Source organism: Adiantum capillus-veneris, chromosome 19 (genome assembly GCF_014529385.1).
Source record: "Adiantum capillus-veneris isolate H3 chromosome 19, ASM1452938v2, whole genome shotgun sequence".
Classification (NCBI taxonomy): domain Eukaryota; kingdom Viridiplantae; phylum Streptophyta; class Polypodiopsida; order Polypodiales; family Pteridaceae; genus Adiantum; species Adiantum capillus-veneris.
Window position 1 is genome coordinate 89,787,987 of NC_140949.1, and position 24,271 is coordinate 89,812,257.

Below are 24,271 nucleotides of genomic sequence, written 5' to 3' on the forward strand. Positions count from 1 at the left end.
AGGATATCTGCAACACAACTTCAAGGTCCAACAATACCCGACACCACTATACCATTCAATCATTATACATTCGAGAAATAAAATGTTGTCTGTTGGCTTGAGCAAACTCTAAGAAGGGTAAAGGCATAAATTGTTGGCATTGAAATCATTTCCCAACTTAGAAATACTCCACCCTCGAGGAAAGAGTCAAAAATTTGCACCTCCTATCGCATACCACATGTCAAAATCTCTAAGCCGCTATGGAAAGTTTAAAGAGTGCAGTTGAGATTTTACATATTCAAAATTTTTTCGTAGATATTACAAAGAGACAATGGAGCTTGGTAGCTACTCTGAAAGCTCAACACAAGCATATCATTATAATTTTCATTGATTTAACTCCTCCCATTTGAAAGGTTTCTAATAATTGAGCCAACAAAAGGATCATAAATAACAGGAGCCTATTGTAGATGTCAAAGGAAACTCTTTGTCCTGTAAATATAGCAACCTAGTGATATTCTCCTTGAGCTTAAGTAGAAATTGTAACAACATATGTAGATAAAATAATACTTGTATTTGATCAGTAATATTGTGTTGTGAATCAATAAATAATATACCGTATTAGTCTATAACTCATAGTCAAGTTTTTTGATACCCAATGTTAACCATGATGGACTAACAATAATTAGTGTTGAAATTATACCATTTCATGAATTTATGTATCTGTGTGCCAAAATCATACGGAAAATTTAGCCTTTTAATTTTTTATTGAAGAACTATTACATTAGTCACACATTAAACAAACGTTTAGTCAAGTGTTTGGACACCAAAACTCGCAGATTTTAATTCAGGTTATCTTGTAAATATGAATGGATCGTCAAACCAAGTTGTATTGAAGAACTATTACATTAGTCACATCTAAAAAAAAAAAGTTTATTCAAGTGTTTGGACACCAAAACTCCTAGCTTTTAATTCAAGTTATCTTGAGAATATGAATGGATCATCAAACCAAGTTGTTTTTTCTCAAAATTTCATTTATGAATTGAATCATGTTTACTATACATGTTGATCCATGGAATATAGAAGGTGCTCAATTGGGACTTTTGCTAGAACTATAGTATTAACATTTGGCCATGACAAATGTTCTTTCTCTGCCCAATTGTGACCTTTGGGCCAAAATCATGGTATCAACATTTGGTCATGACAAGTATTCTTTTTCTTCCCAATGTTGCACAAAGTTTAGCTTTGTGCACTCTAGACCACTGTTTACACTAGGTGAAAAATGGATTGATTATCTTTGTCCTCATATACATGTGGGATTACATGGGTATGGGCAATCTACTGCTTGCATAAGTTCACCTCCAAAATACCATTGGCGGAATGCTTGGGCAGGATTCTATCAAAACAACAATAAAAGCTTGGTTAGTCATTATTGAAATCACCAAGCAGTGAAACTAGTTTACAATGTTCACTTTCAAGCCATTGTGCCAACTTTTCGACTGCACAATATGCTCTAAAAAAGAAGCCACTTTATGTTTCCACCAGTGTATTCAATTTTTAGGCACTAGAAAATACCTATTTAACATGGGATCAACTTAATACAACCATTCAAACCATTCTACTCAAATCAATGCATACATAGACACAAACCACGAATATTGACTTTAGTCACTGTTCTAAATATAAAATGACAAGCTAAGAAAAATCTTAGATTCTTTCATGTAGTTTTAACCTTCTACCTTAAGCGGATGTCTTCAAATAGTAGGATCTTTAATCCTTAATGAGATTCTTTGAAAAATTCTTATCTCTTGTCAATTTTCTATACCTAAACAATTATAATATTGAATTCATGTCTAATTATTTTCTCTATGTTTGAATAATTCTTAAAATTCCGTAAGATATCTCCAAGCAATACCTTTTTTCTTAAGCACAAATGATTAACCTCTTGGCAGTGTTTTATAAGAATGTGGCATATGGGAGCTAGTGGGAAACTTCAACATTCTTGAATGGATGCTAGTTTATGGATACCTCAATCAAGGAGTATTTCACGGTATTAAGTAAGGAGCAACCAAATTAATATTGTTTCCTTGACAAAAAATTTATGTGTAATCTTTGTATAACTACTACAATGCTTATTTCTTGAATTGAAATTGCTAAATCTTTCAAAAATATTGATGGGAAAATGGCTTTATAAATGCTTACATTGAATTTTAGGACTTATACTACAATAATGGTTTTTTTTTGGCAATTTTTCTAGAATACTCTCTTTGACTCACATTCTTTATCTTGGTGTGCTAAAAAATGTCTAATATTGAATGCTCTCAAAGGCCTTGGTGCACTTGACATTTTCTACTAAACTAGAAAAAGAGGCCACTTAATTGTTTTGTTTCCATGGATTTTTTTTGTGCATTAAATGGATTTTTTTTGAGTTCGGAGGAGAAATTTCTAGAGGGCTCTATTTTATTCTTCCTTGAAAATGGATAGCATCACTTGGATGTTGCATTAAATTTAGCTATCTTCATCATAGTTGAGAAAGTATTGCAGCAGGAGGTGGAATCACACATCAATCAAAATTCCTCTTTATTGTGCGCAAAGAGTGCCAATGTTTCATAATTAGAGATTGTGTAAAGGATATATATTTTGTTTATGATTGAGAGGGAGGTATATATAGAGAATATGCATGCAATATGCTACTTAGCTATAAAAATGGCCGTTTAAAAGTAGTCAAGAAGCCTTGAAAAAAAAGAGAAAATAGTACGAAAAGAAGGGAATCCTTCATAGAACAAAAAAAGTGGGAAATTCTCCTTAGCAGGCCCATGTCTAAATAAGCTACTTAGTCTACCTATATCCACGATGGCACTTACCCACATTATTTTTCCAAATCCTTAGCTAAAATGGTAGCCCCAATTTCAAGCAATTAAGTTATTGCATTTAATATGAATTTTGTTCTATCCAACAACCATAGGCAATGATTACAACTAAATTTACAATGACTAGAGCTAAATGGTAGCCCGAATTCAAGCAATAAAGTTACTACCTTTAATATGAATTTTGTTTTATCATAGTCCTAGGCAATGATAAGAGCTAAATTTGCAATCAAATTTGTGAAGGATGTATACTTCCTAGTTTGATTTGGGTATAAATGGTATACATCTCTGCAAGGGGAGGTACGCACACATAATATCTTTGCATCTTCTACCTTTGCTGTTTAAATTTTCATGAGGAGGATTTTCCTATACCTAATGGGAGACCATGAGATCCCATACAGAAGGCACACATGCATACATGATTGTTTAAATCTTGACTCAGAAGGGTAGGGTTGTTGGATATGAGCTCATGATTGCTCTACTCTGTTGAAAACCCTCTAATTGGTTATATGCCACATCTCATTATATGCAAATACATGACCTTTGACCTTGTGGATTAAACATACCACATTAACCCAGCCTCAGGCATGCTCGAACAATCCACTTAATCAAGTTTATCTCTTGTTTACTTTGTGTCTCCAATTTAAGTTTAAGTATTGCATCATTATGCTAGTATCACAATTGCTACAATGGTTTATCCTCCGTAGGTCCTATAAAAGACAAGATTGAACAGGGATTGAGCCTCCTTTGCAAACTCTAAAAAGGATAGAGGGAGCCATAGGGGAATTCTTTACAAAAGAAAGCATGACTACTAGGATCCTAGACCAGCAAGGGGCACCTACCCTACATGCTATGCCAATGTAGCAAATCACAACATTGGGATCGCAATTCCATGGTTGGCTATGATAAAACATTGACAGAATATTACAAACAAAGGCTAATCATATTTTCTCCCTTATGTATGAGAGTATTAACCTTCAAAAGCCATTAATAACATTCTACATTGAAGGAGCCTAATATGAAAATGCTTGTAAATAAGCACATTAGTGCACACATTTCCCTAACGTGGGGTCCCTTTTAGCATATTATAATAGCTAAAACAAAAATCCTATAAGTTTTGCAATTTCCAATTGCTAGACCCATTTAAGAAAGCACAAATATTTCACTCAATTGGTCAGCAACTATAAGAAAAAAAGGGCACTTCATTCAAAATGAAAAATTCACCTAAAAAGTTGTGCTTCAAATTCCCATTATTACATGAAACACATTGTGTAAAAAATATGGATGAATGTTGTCTCTACTAGAAACCAAGTGGATGTGAAGGGCATGAAAATGAATATTGATACGCTTGCATTTCCTATGAGCTCACTATTCTCATAATAGTGACTAAGTTATGTGGGTGGTTCAACAATTCTTAGAAAGCAAACTTTCGCAAGCTGAGGGGGATGGAAGTTTCAAACATATGTTAGATTCATGCAATGAGGATTTTCTATTTTGAGAATATTTGAAAGTCATGGAATAAATATTTCCCTCATGTTTTTAAGGAGGGTTTTGCCATTGGGCAAGGGGAGTTGGCTTAGCGGCAAAGCATCCCCCACTTCACTTGATGTACTTGATTGGTAGGGGATAATACTCTCTACCAACATGTGAGTGAGCTTGATTTATCCCTTTGCTCTTGCTATTCATATACGCTTCCCTCTTTGGTCAGTATATGGATTATCCGCACCTACTTGTATTCAACTATTCCCTTTAGTATATGCTATCCCCCTAATTTTGTAGCTCATTGGAGCACCTGTGATTGGATATTTTTTTTCCAAGAAAGATTATGATGGTTAAACGAAGTTGAAACCTTAGTCATTAAAAAATATCTATATAGACATCTATTTTTGGGAGGAAATATGATAGTTTTGTGTAATTTATATGGTAGCAATTAGAACCAAATACTTCTCATATAAAGTCCATCAATCGATAAGCAATCTTCTCATAATTACATCTCTATAAATATATGCTACCCCGATTCAAGTAACAATTTTCTCCGTTTTGTGTTCCTATTAACAAGACTAAAAAGAAAAATAAGGCTTCAAAAGATGCATGAAAATATATTCAACTGTAGGTTAATATCTTTAGCAGTGTACTTTAAAACACACTTACTAAAAATGTGATTTGAATAATCCTTACCATTCCATTAATCGTTGTAACTCCATTCCAAAGAGCCTCATTTGTTAGCTGGGTGTGATAGTAGCATGATACCAAATACATGCCCCACCCTGGAGATCCTACTAGGGGACTCAAAGTCTCCAACATTTTTGCACTCAATTGATCTATGAAAAACAATATGTTAGAGCATTGAGCATGTGGGTTGAGAATCAAGCATTTCCTTCCTAAGCATAGGCAGGAAAAGTTTAGGAGGAAAAGTTTAATGATAGTCTTCTCACCTTGAATTACGGCAAGTTGTGAAGGGGAACAAGCAGACAAGTCTTGCGTACATGCATCCCAAGAACCATCAGAGTATGATGAAGGAGGAGCGAGAATATATTTAACCTAGTTTTTTCAATATAAATTGTAAGAAATCTTTAATATAATGTGAGTGAATCCATCTCAGAGCAAGAAGGAAACAATCACCTGGAAGCTATCATAAGGTGATTGGAGAATGAAAATTGGAACATCAATATATGCTACGCTATCCTCGGGAAAGTAGCACTGCAAAAAGGACTTATTTCTAATGACAAATAGACACTCACAATTTGTAACACTAGAAAGTTCTTGGAAATGGAAATTTGGGTCATATTACTTGGGCAAAGGACATCTGTGCAGTACATTGTGAAGGTAAAATCGTAATTTCCTGCAATTAGATCCAACATGGGATGTGAGGTCATCTTTAGGTAGAGAAGGGCATACCATTGCATGCCCTACACAATACATACAAGAATAAAATGACTTCGAAATATGAAAGTAGATGCTCACTTACATGTAATGTCACAACATACTGATAAAACTCTTGGTAAGCATAAACTCCTGCAATGTTGGGTCTACAACCATCAAAATATTTTAGGGAAAAAAAACTTGTATTGTAAAACCAAGCTATCTTGACGCACCTATGTGATGAATTTCTTGTATGGCCACATGTTGATTAATGGCTTGATACAAGGAATTTCCAACAAAATTTTCTATAATTGAAAGGTTGCATATTGTAAGGACATACTCAAGAGCAATTTTGAATATTATTAATTAATTAAACACTCAAACAAATACCTTAAAATGTTTTTTCTTCCTCATTTAGTACTTGTTTCAATGATAACATAAGCTAGAGATGTTTAGATCTACATTCTCAAGTAGATCCAATATTCTTGCATTGACCTCTTTAAACATTTTCAAAAAACATGTCACGTTTAGTTCTAGATTCAGTGAAGCTAAGAAGAAGATCTATTGTTTCCATTTTATTAAGTCTGCGTAGGTGTTCTAAGAAGTTATGAAAATGGACTAATTACATTTATGAACGTTATCTTAGTTCTCTATTTGCCTTCTTTTTGCTCTATTATGTTGATATCGAATTCAACAAACAGTCGTGAGAATCATGAATGCATGAACCTACTCACTCACTCTCTTTCTTATTGTAATTTTATTCTATGTCTAATTAGACCAACAATCAAGAGAATCATAAATGCATGAACCCACTCACTCACTCTCTTTCTTATTGTATTTTGTCGTCTATGTCTAACTCAATCAACACTCATGATGCACAAACCCACTCAAACTCACTCTCTTTGTCTTCACATTGATCATCCCATACCAAAACCATTTTTGCACTATACTCTAGTCTTATCAGTTTGTAAGAAATTCTTAATAAACAAATTTCTTAAACAATCATTTCAATTGTCAAATAGATCTTGTGTAAAACTGTCACCTGATGAAGAGATGTGTACTTCGGCATTTTCTAACGATGAGGTATAAAAGTTATAGGTGAAACCTAAGATAGCTGAATCTATGGAAATAATAACATATTTTCATATGTTCTATTGGTAATCTATAGTCTCAAGTGAAACTACTTGATAAATCAAGAAGAAACCTCAACAAATGGGACTTTAATATAACATATTCCAATATGACAAACTCTAGCCAAGAATTTGGCATTGATGAAGTCCAACACACCTGTAAGATTATGTGTCGTGATAGAAAAGGTGCAAATTTTAATACCTTGGATGTTGAAACTGTATTATATGATATTCTAATTCAAGTTTGTTCATGAGCAATGCTAATTTCATTGATGAAATTACATGGCTAGGAGTTTAGAGATGGATAAATACAAATCAATGATTAGAATATAGTGTATTTTTTCTACAAGAATTGAACAAATTAGTTAAACCAAGTAGACAGTTGAGCTATTTTGCAAGGATATCCTCAATCTAAAAAGGCTTATTCTAAATCTTCACATTTTATTTTAAGAAAACCGCTCCCCAAATAAGTAAGACTTTTTTCCATTGTTTCCTTTTGAGTCCCAATTATAAAGTCATCAATTTGCAATAGCTAGGATATCCACTTTAAACTCTACTTAGCTTTCCGACATTGATTTTGTATTATGCCAATTGATACAAGTGTATGGATGTACTATATTTATCGAGCAAGTTTCTCTTTCTTTTAACTCTCTCTAGGATATTCCTCGCTTTAAAAAATAGCATATCTTAATCACAATCTTGTGGCAATGTCCACCCATCCCAACTTGTACTGTAAATCTCCAATTGGAAATGGAAAATCCCAATTATAATTTTGTTGGATCTTGAGTTTCAAGATCACAATCTAGATTCTAGGCAGCTCTACACTAAATCCCCTATATTGTTTAAATTTTTGGGTAAACTTGTGGCAATGTCCACCCACCTGGAGTTTCAAGATAAGAATCTAGATTCTAGGAATTTTTGTAATAATTCTCCTTAATTGCTTAACTTTTTGGGTAAACTTCGTTGTCTATTTGGTTTTCCTTTAAAAATAAATGCAAAATACCTTCTTTTTGAGTAGTGAGAAAGGTATGACTACCTTAGATTGCCCTTCAAGTAGAATATGTAGCTACATTACTAGTTATCTATTCATTTTTCCTTAGATGTGAAAATAATTGATGAATTGAATGTTTACCTATCCAACTAGACTTAGAGAGCATTCGAATGAGCTTTGGTTATTGAGGTTTTTGAAGTTTGAGAAGGCATGTTTAAACTCATACATGTTCATGAAAAATCCTCCATCAGCAACACACTTGACATCAGTTGTGGATGATAACTTTTGTTGAAATCTATTGCATAGAAGGATAACACCTAATCCTCCTGCAGAGTCTCCAGATAAAATGGCCTATCACACAATGAATGTGCCAAGGCATTAATAGAATCTATTTTAAGGATCGAATAACATTATGTACCATGACTTGTTCTATCTTACCCTATCACCATAGCCAAGGCCTTTAGCAAGCAGATCATCAACTACGGCTTCCCAAACTTTTTGTCCTCGAAAGTAGAGATATGAAGCCTGTAGTTTTGTAGAAAAACAGTTGTGATGTAGCTTGATATCTAAAGACATTTTTGAGCATAGAAAGTTCTACTTAATCTATGCATCAAACGATATAAAATCTTATGTAGCTTCATGTTTCACAAACTATTGAGGTTAAGTTTGTAAACAATGAAGCTTCATTGAAATAAATTCATGCTGCGAGGGAAACTCTAAGTTCAACATCTAAACTAAAACACATATATATGATACAAGTCTTGAACTTAAACACATTGTTAAGTATTAACGGTTGAACTTTATATGCTTGATAAAGGGTTAATAGAAAGTGGACCTGATTATTTGAAGTAACTGGCATGCCATACACTGCATTTCCAGCAAAGGAGGCCCCGTCACAATATCTTATGTACACTCTATTCCAGTTGTAGAAATCTACAATTTAAAAAATGTTTAGGGCACTTGTTTTAAAAAATCAATTTTAGTAGGTAAGCAAAATCTTTTAATAACTTCATGTATATATTACAATGTAACTGCAAGGTATGATTGGATTAGGATCGAGTTCAACCTCAAATAACCATTCACCAAACGCATTTCAATGAAAATTAGGTCCCTTTTTGGAACTTTAACTTTTGTCTACATTATGTCCTTGAAGGATTGGGCGTTAATTCTCTTTTTGAGCGTTCAACGAGGAGAATTGAACCAATAGCCTTTGGATTGCAAAATATGGCTATAAATTCACTTAAAGACGCAACATAAGACATAGAAATTGAATAATCTACTTTGAACATAATTTTGTAACCCTATCATATCAGATAAACAATGTGTTTCAACTATCTCATGAGAACTTTAAGGTGCTTTATATTAGAAGAAGAAAAAATGAAGAACTTTCTTACCAGGATTATTCGAGGGTGAATTGCTCAGGAATCCTCCGAAAGCAAATGGAGTCATGTACTTGGATGACCCCAAGTCTGTGAAGCTTCGTTGTAGGCAATCATCAACACTACCGCACCACCCACCACCCTATATGGTTTTGCAAGGATTTTTATTATGCTGTACCAAAAATTCATAACATCCAACATTTTGAAGCTCACATAATCAAATCTCATATCATACAGCATGGTGGACACTGTGTCCTTTTAAAGCTAATCAAGTGCATGAGTGTAGAGAAGGAAAAGGTCCTTGAGGAGGACTTGATTTGGGGACAAGGTTTATGCCTTATAACTACTATGTTCTTGTGATCACCTCTTAACCTTGCTAGCAAAGGACATTTTTTGCACATGCCATGTTTGCATTGCAAAGGCTCTTGTGTTTTTAAACACATGACTACGGTGAAGTGGCTATCGAAGGTACGTTGTGTGGCTGTCACCTAAATAATGGTTGTAATGAGACCTACACTATCCGCCTTGTGGCCACTGCAACATAATGTAAGAAGCTAGAACAAAATGGAAAAGCAAGCCAAAATCATCCATGAGTCGGTGTGAAAATGATGCCAAAATGTTTGTATGGAGGTATTCAACAATTTGTGTTTGGCGACGGGGTCCTTTAAGAGTACTAGTGAAGTGTGTACTTGTGTCTGTACTTCAAAGACCCATGCTTGACATTTCAAGGGCACGCAATTGATTCCTAATTCAACAAGGTGAGATGCCACAATGCCTACCTAAGAGGATGAGAAGGAGAGCCCGTGACCCCATTGATTCACTACTCTCAATGATGCCCTTTATAGAGATAGGAAAAGCAATATTAGCAAAATTGGTTCTTTATCATTAACTTGCCAAGTGGCACTAATCGACAAGCATTACGGAGCGGTCCACGATTGCTTTCAAGAGTTCCATGCTTATTAACTAAGGCCTTATGTAGGCAAAAAAGTCAAGCTCCTTTGTAGCTTCAAATTCTCCAAACTTTGTGGCTATCCTTAGGGCTATCATCTTTATTGCTGCTTAACTAAACAAATGTTGGGTGGATGACGGGAGCTTGTCGAAACAACTTGCAAATATATTGAGGTGGTGGAGAAAGTTTTTATTTTTTTCACCGTTGAGATCGGTGAAGATAGTAGGGAGAAACTATACGCATATCATATATTGACAATTCTACATTGTTGTACATTACACACTTGAGGGGCAACCGTGGGAAGTAACTCGTATATCAACAGGGTGCGTACAAGCGCAAGTTCGATTCCCAGCAGCAGTCAAATTTGACACCGGCATTTAAAAGAGAAAAGAAAAGAAGAAGAAGGGGACCTGCAGGTGAACGATCCAGCTGTTTTGGCCAGAGCCGCTGCCGGGGTCGAAGCTGTATGCGGGGGGGCTGCCGTCCAAGCAAACTGCCCAGCGCAATTAATTAACCTTAATGTAAATAAACCACAACCTTAGAAGAAGGCCGACCATCTAATTACCTGCGTCGCCGGGCTCAGAGAGATAGACAAGTGGAGGCTGGCCCAGGCTACCTCTCTCTTCCAACACCAACATTATTAACACCAACACCACACTCACACAGCATGCGTTTGCAGCCCTCATCATCCCCATCTTGCGCTGATTCTCTCTCCTCCCTCTCACACTAATAATCGCCTTGGGGATCGACGACCGGTCGCAAATGCACCACCTCTCTCTCTCTCTCTCTCTCTCTCTCGTCTATGTGGTTGGGATTGTTCTCTCTCTCTCTCTCTCTCTCTCTCTCTCTCTCAGGTGTCGAGTTCAAAACTCGTCTCCTGATATTCTCCCTACACTGCCCAAATAGTTTCTTCTTGCCTTGCATCAACCAATGATCTCTTATAACCAACAGTGCCCTTACCGACTAACCTACATCTACCTAGATGGCCTAGGATCTCCACTTTTCCTCCACCAATGAACATGGGGTAAATTGATCTCTAAACGGCTTTGAGGAGTACCTCCTGTCAACCCCTTAATCCTCTTCTAGCTATTTGGGCTGGCCATGTGCATCTTATTATACCAACCTTGATGTAGCATTATCCATGCATCAATCCTGCATTGCATTAACTTTCTTCCACAAACCTTTGAAAAAAGCCAAGGTCATTACCCCACCAATTGACATCACACCTGTATATTATTCCAATTTCCAAATACTATAACTCTAAACACATGTGAGTAGCTTGGATGGCAAATTTGCCACCTTACACCTTTTGAGTTTGAGTTTGAGTTTGAGAGGAGTTTGTTGTGTCCATCAAGTGCCGTCATCTTAACCTGAAGAATACTTGAGACCTTTTTTGAGACAAATTAGATTACGTTCCACACTAGCAATAAAGTTAAGAGGCAAACACATGTGGCATTCGATAGGGATATGTGACCTATACTTCTCTTGCTGTCTTTGTTTCTTTTTCTCTTTCTTTGTTGAGATAAATATGTAGCATGTTGTGTCTCTTATAGGAATCACTCTCTCTCTCTCTCTCTCTCTCTCTCTCTCTCACACACACACACACACACACACACACACACACACACACACACACACACACACACACACACACACACACACACACGTGCTTGCATGCCTGTGCCACGGACATGCCAAAAGAAGAAATATGATGTCAATATTGTCCAGATACATGCTAATTTTGCATTTTTGTATATCCATGATCCACAGAGACATTCAAGACGTTTTTGTACATTCTTTTATCCCATAAAGCCAACTGTACGTATACTAAAAAATGCAAGAATATAATATGTATGATAATATTGACACCATATTCTACTTTTACTTGCCCCGCAGATCTAGTAGTATGTGTGTTGATGCGGGTGCACGATATGCATGTTCATGTGTGTGGGTGTGAGTGTGTGCATGCATAAGTGCCCTTTTAGAATGCAAGAGAGTAATAAAGACATCAAGAATGCAACTTTAGTCTATCAAAGCAAATAAGTAAAGGCCAATAAATGTGTGATGATGTCAAGTTGTCGGGCTTCGGTGTGAAGGTCTTGCTAGTAACCACCCTCCACCTCACAAGCGGGGAGGCTCAATGGAGGGGAGATAGGTGGGGGCATCACCTCGTGGCAAAAGTTGGAGTACATGTGGCTGCAATGCTCCATTGCGCGAGGCAAGGTTTGTCCTAGGTGGGGCCCTCGGTTGCCCCTTTGTGGTGCGACACCCCTTTACTTTTGGAGATTGTGGAGACTACCCCTCCAACTTCGGGTCAAAGTCGACATGGTGGTTGTGTTCTAGGTTTGTTGTTTTGCAAACCCGAGTCTACCGAAGGTGGAGTGGGGTGATAGTGGTAGAGTTGCCTTGCTCTGTGGCAACCATCGACTGTTTTCGGGTTCTATTGTTCCTTCAAGGCTTCTCCACTTCCTAGATCGGAGTGGAGTCTTGGTGGTCTGGGTGTGACTGAAGGGGTGTGCTTCTCCTCGAGCAAAGGTGGCTCTAGGTACTTCTTTTGCAATGTGTCATGCGCACCTTGGGGTGGGGTGGAAGCCCACCAAAGGTGGTCGCTCTTTTGGCACATTCTTTTTTGTGTTTCTTTGTTATGACCTAGTATATCTTTTGTAAGGGTTATGTGCTTTCTTAGCGGGCTGGTAAAGGCAATTCTTTAAACCTCATACAAGGACATTTATCAAGTGCTAATGCACGAGACTAATTGGTTCGCCCCTCTTAACAAGCAGTGGAAGAAACAATGGCCGGAAGCTCGATGGGTTGAGGTCACGAAAAACATTTGGAAACCACATTGGCCTCATTTTATGAAGATATTTCTGTGGAAGGTTCTCTGGGTGGCTTTGCCAACATGCGTTAAGATTTAGGCATGTGGTATTGGGCCCGATAGGTGTTAAGGGTGCGGATTGGTTGCGAAGACCTCGCCCACCTGTTCATGGAATGCCCGAGAATAAGAGGCTTGGCAGGGAAGGTGTGCAAATGGATACAAAGAACGTGGAAGATTGGGTTTTTCAAGAAGGATCTACACATTGGTAGGAAACAGTTTCGAAGTCCTGCTCTTCTAAGTTGCACTCAGATTGTTAGATAATGTTTCTTCAATACTACCTGGAAGGCCAGGAACTGCCGTGTATTTGATAGCGACCTCTCTAGGGCTAGCTTCTCAGAGATTGTACAAGAAAGCAAGGAGATACTATATGTGATATGTAAAAGGCAAAACTCGGAAGATTGGCTTAGGGCGACCTTCACCATCCGATCGAGCCTTGCTGTGTACAGGACTGGGCTTTTGGTGATAGGATGTTACTTGGTACTTCTATTCGCCCCTCAAGGCTCATTTGAGCCTTGAGGCTGCTTTGTATGTTTCTTGTTGGTATTCTAATACAATCACTCACAATTATGAGTTTTGAAAAAAAAAGAAAAACAGGGTTATGGGGTTTCTTGTGAAAAGCTCAATTCTATGGATTGATACGTGCACATTTATATTCTGTGTGCTTCTTGATGACCCCATGGCTCGAGTTGAGCATGGGGATGATCTATTTCTTTTCATTATGCTTTAATATAACTTCACTCACTCTACTACTACTTACTTGGTAGAATCTATGTAGATTCCCTTCCTCGTCCCCTCATTTGATCAAGCTGGCAACCCTTCCTAAGTTGCAAGCTCATTCCCCCAACCCCCCACCCCTTCTGACCCTTCAGGGTGCTGGCGCCCCTCTTGCTCTGCTCCCGCATGATGTTCAGTGAGAAGCCCTGGTTGCAACCGAGGCAGGATCCCTAACACAATCATCATCTGCCTTGGTTGCGGGTGAGGCTCAAAGAGAATATTGCGGGTGACAATGGAAGAGAAGGCCTGAGTACTACACCCTGCCTTCATTGATGCGCACGAGGCCCTTTCCCTTACAGAGAGAGAGAGAGAGAGAGAGAGAGAGAGAGAGAGAGAGAGAGCCTGTTGATTTTAGCACATGGAGAGGAAGGTCGTTGGATCCACAAGCTGTTGAAGCTACCTGCTGGTCAGTTGAAATCGAGGTGACTGAGCACATGGACAGCCTAGCCAGCGAACGTGAAGTAGGAAACACACCCTCTTTGGCGAGAGAACCAGATCGCAAAAAGAGGAGCTGTGTTGCAATGCATTCATTGGCTCGACCAATTTTGCACCAACTGGTTGGAAGAGGTAGGTTATGGACATTCTCGACAAGTGACCGACAAAAAAGTGTACGCCAAATCAACTAGTGAGCCAGTCAATCGGAGCACACTACACCTTGTGCTCATTACAAGAGTTGTAGTAGCAAAAGAGAGAGAGAGAGAGAGAGAGAGAGAGAGAGAGAGAGACCCACAAAATAGAGAGAGAAATATCTCTATCACTCTCCAAACACGAGAGAGAGAGAGAGAGAGAGAGAGAGATAAATTTTCTTTGCTCCAGTGTGCTCCTAAAAACGAAAACATAGAAGAGATATGCAAAGCAAGCATCTTGCAAGATTTCTATCAAAACAAATGAAAAACATGTTTGCCCATCTGCGTCCACTCCACTCCACGTGGCAAAGCTTTCCTTTTTTCTTTCCACCTCAAACGGAGGCTTAATTCCCTTAACACAACACTTTGGCCCACAAAAGGAATCCATCGATATATTATAAAACCATTTTTAAGAATAGGAAGTCTTGACATTTCACCTACCTGTTGACCTACAACCAATGACACTCTCTCCTTTAGAATCTTAGATTGTCTTTATGTTTTCCATTGATCTCCATCGCGAGACCTTGGTCATGGACGATGTATCTCTTTAGTGTCTACCATGGCCTTCCTTAGTCTTGTGGCCGCTAGGCTTAATTTAAGAACCCAATTGGGCCTTATATCGCTATTCAAATGTTTCAGAGTGAAGCCGTGTACTTAGTAATAGCTGTCATAGATGTACACACACATGCATGTGTATAACACACACACACACACACACACACACACACACACACACACACGTGCGCACGCGTACATGTACATCATCTAAATTGAAATGTCGGTTGGTTTGTTCCACTCCACTACCTTTGGCGACGGGTCTTAGACACAAAGAGATCGGGAACTAGAGATGCATAAATACATGGCATAGGATCCCAAAACTCTCTCACTCACTCACTCACTCACTCTCTCTCTCCCCCCCCCCCCCCCCCCCCCCTTCTCTTCCTTCTTTTGTGGGCCACTGCCATAGCATTGTAGACCTTTCATCTCTCAACTTAGAACCTAAAGAAGGTGAGGAGTCACACATGCCTAATAAATTAAGAGGGGATAACAGTTATGAGGAGTTGGTGTGAATGAGTGCCAACAATCACATGTCATTTTTGTTATGTTTTAATATAAAATTGTATTGTTCATTATACATACATAATAATAAATGCCTTATATGTTATGAAGTGAGGAGTCACGAATGCCCTATTGAAGTTGAGGGGGGATGAGAGTTATGGGGAATATATCTAAATGAGTGCCCATAATCACATGTCATTTTTGTTGTGTTTTGATATCTATACTCTTTATAATGCAGCTTAAAATTTTCAAGGAAGGAGAGGGCGTCCACTCCACGTGTCACTCCCTGATTCATTTCAAAAAACACCTTACAAAACATCTAATTAAAATGCAAAAGTAAAAAGTAAGATTGTAAGAAATGACAGCCTTTGCAGATATAAGAACTGACAAGCCTTTTCAAATGTAAAGTCAAAAGACTTTCTATTCTACATAAAATAAATGTTGAAGTTTGATTGCACATAACAAAAAGGGGATAACTTTAGTGGAGAGAGAGAGAGAGAGAGAGAGAGAGAGAGAGAGAGAGAGACACCATCGCATTGATTATATGTGTGTGTGTGTGTGTGTGTGTGAGAGAGAGAGAGAGAGAGAGAGAGAGAGAGAGCATCACATTGCCTGTGCATACACATGTACATTTAAGATGGGGGGAGAGAGAAAGAAAGATTTTATCGTTGAGCTCACGTACTTTTCAAATTTTCAACATATTATTTTTTGGCATTAGCGTGTTTTTAAAAGAATAGCTAAAGTTTTTCACCCATATGTTAAGGCAGTTACGCCGCTAGCGGAAGCTAAATAGCGAGAACTCAACCAACAACAGAATTTGTCAGACGAGGACGGAGCTTGACCCGCAAGCGCATGGAAACAACTAGGTGGGTGTCAAATCACCTACTCGACCTTCTAATGACAATCACTACTAAGGAAATCAAATCTAAGTTCTAAAATACGCAAGTGACTGAAATCCGTACTACGAACGAATGCTATACGAAACAAAATCTAGAATCATTGAATCGATCTCAAACTCAAGGAGAAGTCTATACACTAGGTAAGAATAACACCCTAAAGACTTGAACTGCAAACTCAACCTATAACCACTCCGTGCGGTAAACGCGTTTGAAGACAGGCCGAAATATACAGGTGACCGAAACTTGACCCCGATGGTACTAATGTGTAGCTCTACTTGTTGTGGTTCTATAGATATGCTGCACGCTCAATTCCGACACACGAGTTGGAAGAAAACTCACACCGAAGCTCGTAGGAACTTACCACACATAGAAGCCGATAGCGTGCACTCTTGGTATCTGTGCGTAGCTCTCGCCGTTGCTAACACAATGGCGGTGTCGCTTCTCCAATGGCGGCTCCGTAGCTCGCGTAGCAAGTAGACAAGACTCTCTCTCTCTCTCTCTCTCTCTCTCTCTCAGACACAGTCACGGCGCTCAAAAACTCACTTTGATTAATAATCTCCCCCTTAGGTTACAAAAACTTTGGCTTATATACCTCATCCTTGGAGGTGAGAACATCTCTAACTAGTTACATCAGCAAGTGAAATTACTTTGGGATTACAAGCTGGAAACTCAATTGAGTCCCATTACTTAATGAATGGCTCAAATCAAAATTAATGTCGGAAAGACATTTATTACAATCAATGGTTACAAAATGACGAGTGTGAGCAAAAATGTGGGTGTGATCCTCTGCTGGCTCAACACTCCCCCCCCCCCGCGTTCATGTCGTCCCTGATATGACTTTTATGCTTGATCAATAAAGTCCTGTCGTCTTGAGCATCTGCAAATGTGATTCGTATCGTAGGTTGCCGATGGCCAAGGTTGGGCCGAATATTTTGCTTTCGTGGGTGAAAAAGCCGGTGTAGAAAGCTTCTTCGAATGTTTGCATGTGGAAGCTAGGCAAAAACATAATCCTTTGGTATAGGAGGTGTAACACTTTTGGAGAAGGCTGTAATGAAAGATCGTACATCATATCAGACACCGTGTCGGCCGTCGATAGTAGACTCGAGGTCGTGGCTTTATCTGGCGCGAACACTTCAATGCAAGCTAAGAGAGTCCTGCAGATTTTCTTGAGCATCTGACATGAAAGGTCAGGAGAGCCAGTAAAGAGCTTGATGGTGCCCGTTAGGGTTTTCACCATGTAGGCTTTACCTATTCTCTCTCCTGCCTTTGGTCCTGGCATCCTGGGATAATTAAGCCAATTTGGCTTCTTTTCTGCAATCTTGCCATTCTCTTTCCAGTTTCTGACTCTTGGCACCGGGCAGAAGGTTGCATCCTCCCGGATCTCCTTTGGTGCCTCCACCAAGTAGATGAGGTAGGCTGGGTATTTGTTCAGCCAACCTTTCCTCCATCTAGGTTGTGAATCTACTATCTTCTTTGATTGTTCCTCCTTTGTGATGTCGCCTTCATAAAGAGCGACATACTGCTCTCCTTCTAGTCTCTTTTTCGTCTTTAGCACTTCAAATTTCATCAAAGGGAAAGGCAGGCTGGGTTGCATCCACTGTTCATGGAGCACTTTTGTGTCTAGTCCTTGAAGTCTAATGGAGATTAGGAGTCTCCTCTCCCATTCCATTTCCGCCTTGGCACTCTCCTCTGCTGACTTTTCTATTTGGTCATGGAGCCTTTGTTCTTCTTCTTCAGAGATTCTTGAAGTCGAGGCCACCTCTTGAGCTGGGGCTGGATCTTCAATTGTGGTTGCCTCTCCAGTTTCTGGTAGCTCTATGGCTGCTCCACCTGATTCTTTGTGTGGTGTCTCTGTCTCTCTTCTTTGTTGCTCTTGTAGATCTTGGAGCTGTTTGCGGAGGGCCTCATTCTCTGTCCGTAGTGTTTGATTTTCTAATGTGAGCCTCTCCTCTGCGGCCAATGATCCCTCCGCAATGTGCAACCTTTGCACTTGCTCTAATCTTAGCTCTCTTTGTAAGCTTCGGACCTGGTCTTCCAAAACTGGTACGATAGCTCCCTCTTGTTCGGTTCCTGCTCTGCTAGCTCTAGGGGTAGACCTGAGTCTAGTGATTGTTCTTTCTTGGAGCTCGACTCTTTCCCTTAGCTCAATGAGCTCATCCTTAGCCGCCTCCAACTCATCCTCTATCCGCTCCCTTGCTTCCTGTGCACTTGTTACTTCTCTTGAAGCCTCGACTAGTTGGAGTATCAAGCCGTCTCTCTCGTTTTCCGCGTCATAGAGTGATGCTTTATGACTTTCAGATTCAGTCATAGCATTCTTTAAATTTCTCTGCAACTCCGCTTCCCTTTGTTTGGCTGTCTCAATCTCTACTTCCTTTGCCTTGGACCTTTCTTTTATCTTGCTGAGCAGTTCATGCACCATGTGCATGTCTTTTTCATCATCATCTGTCAACTCTAAAGCTCTTTCCGCCACGACCTCCACTGGCTTTGGCTCTTCTAGTATTTTCGGTTCGTCCAGTTTCTCTTCACTTTCTTTTTTACTCTTTGTCTTTTTCTCCGTCCCTCTCCGTTCATCTTGTTTTTGTAGGGTGATCCCATAAACTGCCTCAAGGGCATCTTCTTCGGTGTATCCTATCTCTACCAGATCCTCATAATCATTTCTCTTTTGCTGAGCTGGATCTATCTTCTTTTCTTTGGTCTCGGCTTCTGGCTTTTCCAAAACATCTGTGTCCACCTCTACTGTGGTCTCTTCCACAATTTTTTCCGTCTTCTTCGGGCTTGGTACATCAGTCATAGAGGGATGTTTGTCCTCAGCTTCTTTGGCTTTCCCTTTGTCGGCTTGCCCATCTTTCTCTTGAGGCTTAGTAGACCCATCTACTTTCCTTTTCCCCTTGTCGTCCTTTTTCAGCTCAGCTTTTAATTGCTGTACCTCCTCTTTAGTGTATGGCTCGACAGGTTGCTGCTCCAAAATAGCCTCTGACTCCTCATAAGCTTTAATATATTGATCGTATTGATCAATGTGTGGCCTAGCCGAGCTAGTTCCGAGTTTAGTGGGGTCTGGCACCCACTTTTCTTCAAAGTCACCCTTTAGAGCTCTTTCCGCTCTAAACTGCTCCACTAATCTTTCCATTCTTTCCGCTTTCTGACTTTTGGTTTGCTTGGGAGCAACCTTCTTCTTTACTTTCTTTTTAAGTGGCTCGTCCACATCCTCTTCAGGTTCTGAAACTACTTCTAGTTTCCGGCGTGCTCTTGTGGATGCCCTCTTGGATACTTCGGGCTGCTCTTCCTCCTCGTCGGCTTCTCTAAGCCACTCATTCTGGGAGGGAGCCTTTGGCCACTGATCTCTAGCTCCAATAGCTTCATAATCTATTCTTGTCAGAATTTCCGCTCCTCCTATGTATTTTGGCTTCTCGTTGTGCATGGCAATTACTTGCTCGTGGATGTGTTGAGCGTAATTCACCTCTTTTGGCATATTTCTCTTTAATGCCCATGTGATGGTGGTCGCAATGGCATGGGGTGGTGTCGTATGCTTTTGCGGTCTTTTACTGCAAACATGAAGAAATTGGTTGTACAGTCGGCAAAGGGTTTCCGCTCTTGGGTCCTTCATATCTCCATAGGTCGCATTCTGTTTCTTGGGCCCATAGACCTCTATAGCCTCCCTTCTTTCCCTGACCGAGCTCCCTTTGTTGTGCAGCTTTAATGCGTCTGCAATTAGCTGTGGAGTGATCTGTACTTCTACCTTCTCTCCATCCATGGCTGTCAATGTGGCTTTTCCATCCTTCTGAATGGATGTTGCCAACTCGTACACTCTTCTTGTATCCACACCTGATGGTCTCGAGGTGAAGAAACTGTGCAAGTCTGCCCTTTCCAGGTACCTGCTGATGTCTTCTGACCTGCTATAATCTACCAATTCCTGTGGGATCATCGGTACATCCACCGCTTGCCCTTGAGGATCTCTGAAAGTCCCCTGGTAGATCTTTATTTCCTCTTTCTCCAATACTGCTTCCTCCACCCAAGTTTTGGTTGGCTTGAGGGTTTCTGTTGGAATGTCAAATGGTTCCGCTTCTGCAATAGCATCTTTGATTGTCGGTCTTTTTCTCTTCGTTGCCGATGACTTGGTGGAATCCATGGATCCTGTAACTCCAATTTCAGAAGTTAGCGGCTTTTTAGTACTGAAAGCCGAAATGAAGCTTTTAACTATCCAAATGACTTGAAAATTGAAACATGAGCTATTCAGGGCCTAAGGATGCAAGGTAGGTGAAAAAATATGCAAAATGGGCTTAAAATCATGCTGGAGACATCATACGCGTATGATGTCTTTTGTGTCAAAATGACTTCATATTGGTTGTGCTTGTAGCTGATAGTGTATACATGATTATCATATGCTTGGATTTGAGTTTGGATCCCATTTGGTCAAGTTTTGGCCAATTTAGTCCAGTTCCGGCTCTTGGCAAAATTTTGAAAGGGAATTGGATTTTATGATCCAAATTGGATAAAACTTGGTGGTTCACTTTCAAATGGCATGTAGATCACTTCTGTTTGGTGGTTGAAGCCCTGAGGTGCCAAAATCACATAGTGAGACGTCATACGCGTATGATGTCTTTTAGTGTATTTTTGGACCAAATTTCTCTATAAGCTTGGATTTGGCTTTAGATAGGCTTATTCAGTGGATTTATGAAGTTTGGATAGATTTTGGGCTAAAAATGGCTCTGGAGACATCATACGCGTATGATGTCTTTTTCATCAATTTTGCATGGGATTGGTTCTGTGGACTCCCCATGTACTAGTGAAAGACTGTTCCTACTCAAATCTTGTTTTGGACTTGAGTATGTTGGATTTGGGCCAAAAATAGGCTTTAGGTGAAGGATTTTCCCTCAATTGGGCTAATGGGGTGATCCTCTTGACCAAATGGTTCCAAATTTCATATGTAGCATGTATTAGATATATATAATGGATGTATGATGACAAATGAGCAGTTTTGGCTCTGTAAGTGCAAATAGACATCATACGCGTATGATGTCTTTTGTGTCAAAATGGTGCTTTTTGGTTCCACATAGCTTGTAGATGTGTTTAACAACAATCCTACAAAGTTTCAATGAGTTTGGAGTTATTTTGACAAAATTAGGACCAAAAATCAATTTTATGGCCTACTTTGTGTTTTTTTGGTTTTCCTTGGGTTTTCTAACTCCAATTCTCATGATACTTGGTTCATAGGATGTGATTAACATGTGGAATGAGGCTATGCACTCAAATGTTGAAATGGATGTGAAATTCATGCTGTGAGACATCATACGCGTATGATGTCTTTTCTTGAAATGTTGGTCTTTTTGTGCAAAGAATGCTTTGTGCTAGTGCCCTAAGCCCTGCTAACTAGTTTTCAACTTAAAAAGTCATCAGTTTAGCTAAAAAGCCCCCTTATAGGCATTTCAGTCTCCGAAGTCGTCTTTTTGCCTTGGAGTTGAATTTCTTCAACTTTGCTCTTGTTTCTTGGTTTTGGTCAGTTTTCGCGACAAAAGTTAATGACAAGCATCAAAAGCTTATGGCAACGAGTCTACCTCTCATGTCTGGTGTCCTCTGAGCTCTCGTAGAAGTCGTAGAAGATCTGTGCTCCTGTGGCTCTCTGCTCTTCTCCAAGAAGGTAATAGTGTGAATGAGCTTGAAAGTGATGTGAAAAATACTTGACTTCGGACTTCCCGGTTCACTTGCCACCAAATTTGTCATGTGCTCCTATCTCGTTGTGAGATGCGCTTTAGGATCTGAAATTTCCCAAATCGGACTCCGTTTGACCTGTTTTCTTAGAATTCCGTCCACTTGCCAAAATTCTGCCGTTTCGGACTTTCCGCAACTTTTTCAGAATTGTACCCAATTTTTACCATGGGTTGCCCTTGTCATTAGGACCATCACCGTCTATTCTTTTCTTTTTTCCGATCTCATTTCACCTGCTTTTTTCTTATTTTTCTTTTACTTTTATTAAGAAAATCATAAAAAATAAAGGAAAATAGCAAATTTAAGCCAAAAAATTCCAAACATACACAATAAATAGCTGGTAACCCTGTGTATATGAATATACACTTATTTGTGATTTCTGGACTTGGATTATCACTTTTTTTCACTTTTTAGCTCCAAAAACACTGTTATTTAGTGATATTTACACGTCTAGAGACCCAAATTCATCATTTGATCTCTTCTTGTTGCAAAACAAGATATATAAGGGCATAAATATTATCAATATCCGCAATCAAACATAAAAATTGGAAAATCATGTAAGACACTGCCCTTGTAATATAATTTTTGTTTTTCTTTGTTTTTTGTCGCTTGTAGCTGCTTTGTAGCTCCTGTATACCTGTATACCTCCCCCCCTCCTAGTCTGAGTCCTCCCGGACGACTATGAAGTGTCTGTGGGCGAAGCATTGTAGTTGTTTGGGTCATAAGTTCCCAATGCAATTGTAGAGCGATGATACAACAGTCTTTCCAATAAAGCTGCTCTTTGTTTGATTGAAGGATTGGTGGTCGGGTTTTGGGTTGGTTTTGGCACTTCGGTAGTAGAATCAGTAGATGGATTCTTCTTTACCTTGTTGTTCTTTTTCACAATCCAAATCTGCTTCCGCTTCGCTTGTGCTTGCCACAAACTCTTTGCGACCCAAACCTGCTTTGTTCTTTGTGTTGATTTCCTCGCCTTGAAATACCTAGGAGTTTCCTTGGATTGTACTGAAGGGAGTTCCTGTTTACAAATCCTTGGGATCCAAATTTGCTTGCTATAGCTTTGTGCCGTCATGAACTTCTTTGGAATCCAGATCTGTTTCACTGTCCTTGATTGTCTGGAATCACTCTGTTGTCTGGTATTGAAGACTCTGTTTTCCACCTTTGTGTTCTCTGGCACAACCTTTTTTGGTCTCCATACCAACTTTGACTCCGTTTTTTCCCAAGGTTGAGCTGTTATATTATTGCTTGTCTTCCTTATCCAATGTTGAGAGTTCCTCGTCGAAGAGCAATCCAGTTGTATAGAAACTTTTGGTTGCCATTGCGTCTTCTTTTTCTCTGGTTGTTGTTTACCTTTGTTCTTGGATTCTTCCTTTGGAGTTGGCACTGCTCCTTTGGTGAACTTAACTGATTGACTTTCACCTTCGTATTTGATAAGCACTGATTTAGAACTCCAGTCAATCATTGCATTGTATTGCTTCTGCCATGGTTGTCCTAGCAATAATGGATGTTATATTGCTTCTTTTTCTCTGGTTGTTGTTTACCTTTGTTCTTGGATTCTTCCTTTGGAGTTGGCACTGCTCCTTTGGTGAACTTAACTGATTGACTTTCACCTTCGTATTTGATAAGCACTGATTTAGAACTCCAGTCAATGATTGCATTGTATTGCTTCTGCCATGGTTGTCCTAACAATAATGGATGTTGTGTAGCTTGGTCTTCAACCACGTAAAACATATGAGGATACACATACTGGTTAATCTGTATATGTAAAACTGTGCATCCGACAGTTTTGATTGAATTCTCAGAGTAACTCTTTAACTCTTGCTTGGCAGTTTGTAATTTAGTGGCATTTGTCAATTGTCTATACAAACTAAGTGAAAGTAGGTTAGTTTGAGCTCCTGAATCCAATAGTGCTCTGGCTTTGATTTGGTTGGTTCCTACTTTGCATTCAATGATGGGTTCTTCTTTGTCATTATCCATTTCTGTTATACTGATTCGTATTGCTCCTTCATTGCGCTGTTTCTGACGCAGTAGTCTTCTTTTCTCCATTCTTTCCTTCGCCTCGGCTTGCGCTTCCTCCACAATCTTTTTCTTTTTCTGGACACGCAACTTTTCTTGATGTATTTTGAGAAGCATGTCTTGGGTTAGCTGAAAAAGATACTTTTTCACTCTGCATCCACTAATCCA

General features: G+C 39.3%; 1 protein-coding gene across 1 annotated transcript; it reads right to left on the reverse strand.

Annotated features, from left to right (window-relative positions):
* Positions 1-972: 972 nt before the first annotated feature.
* On the reverse strand, positions 973-11,123 carry LOC147434445 (pectin acetylesterase 8-like). Its single transcript, XM_086490908.1, has 12 exons — positions 10,720-11,123; positions 10,565-10,647; positions 9,221-9,347; positions 8,662-8,759; positions 8,265-8,351; positions 8,053-8,177; positions 5,812-5,872; positions 5,635-5,685; positions 5,466-5,543; positions 5,279-5,384; positions 5,022-5,164; positions 973-1,372 (listed from the first exon to the last, which is right to left on the reverse strand). The coding sequence occupies exons 1-12, from the start codon at positions 10,847-10,849 to the stop codon at positions 1,280-1,282; spliced, it is 1,182 nt and encodes a 393-aa protein (XP_086347034.1). The 5' UTR covers positions 10,850-11,123; the 3' UTR covers positions 973-1,279.
* Between the last annotated feature and the right edge of the window lie 13,148 nt (positions 11,124-24,271).

Coding starts and splice junctions, on each gene's coding strand:
- LOC147434445 (XM_086490908.1), bottom strand. CDS start 10,849: ATGGGGATGATGAGGGCTGCAAACGCATGCTGTGTGAGTGTGGTGTTG. Junction 5,544..5,634: donor CACAGATGTCCTTTGCCCAA/GTAATATGACCC, acceptor TCCTTTTTGCAG/TGCTACTTTCCCGAGGATAG. Junction 5,165..5,278: donor ACAACTTGCCGTAATTCAAG/GTGAGAAGACTA, acceptor TGTTTTTCATAG/ATCAATTGAGTGCAAAAATG.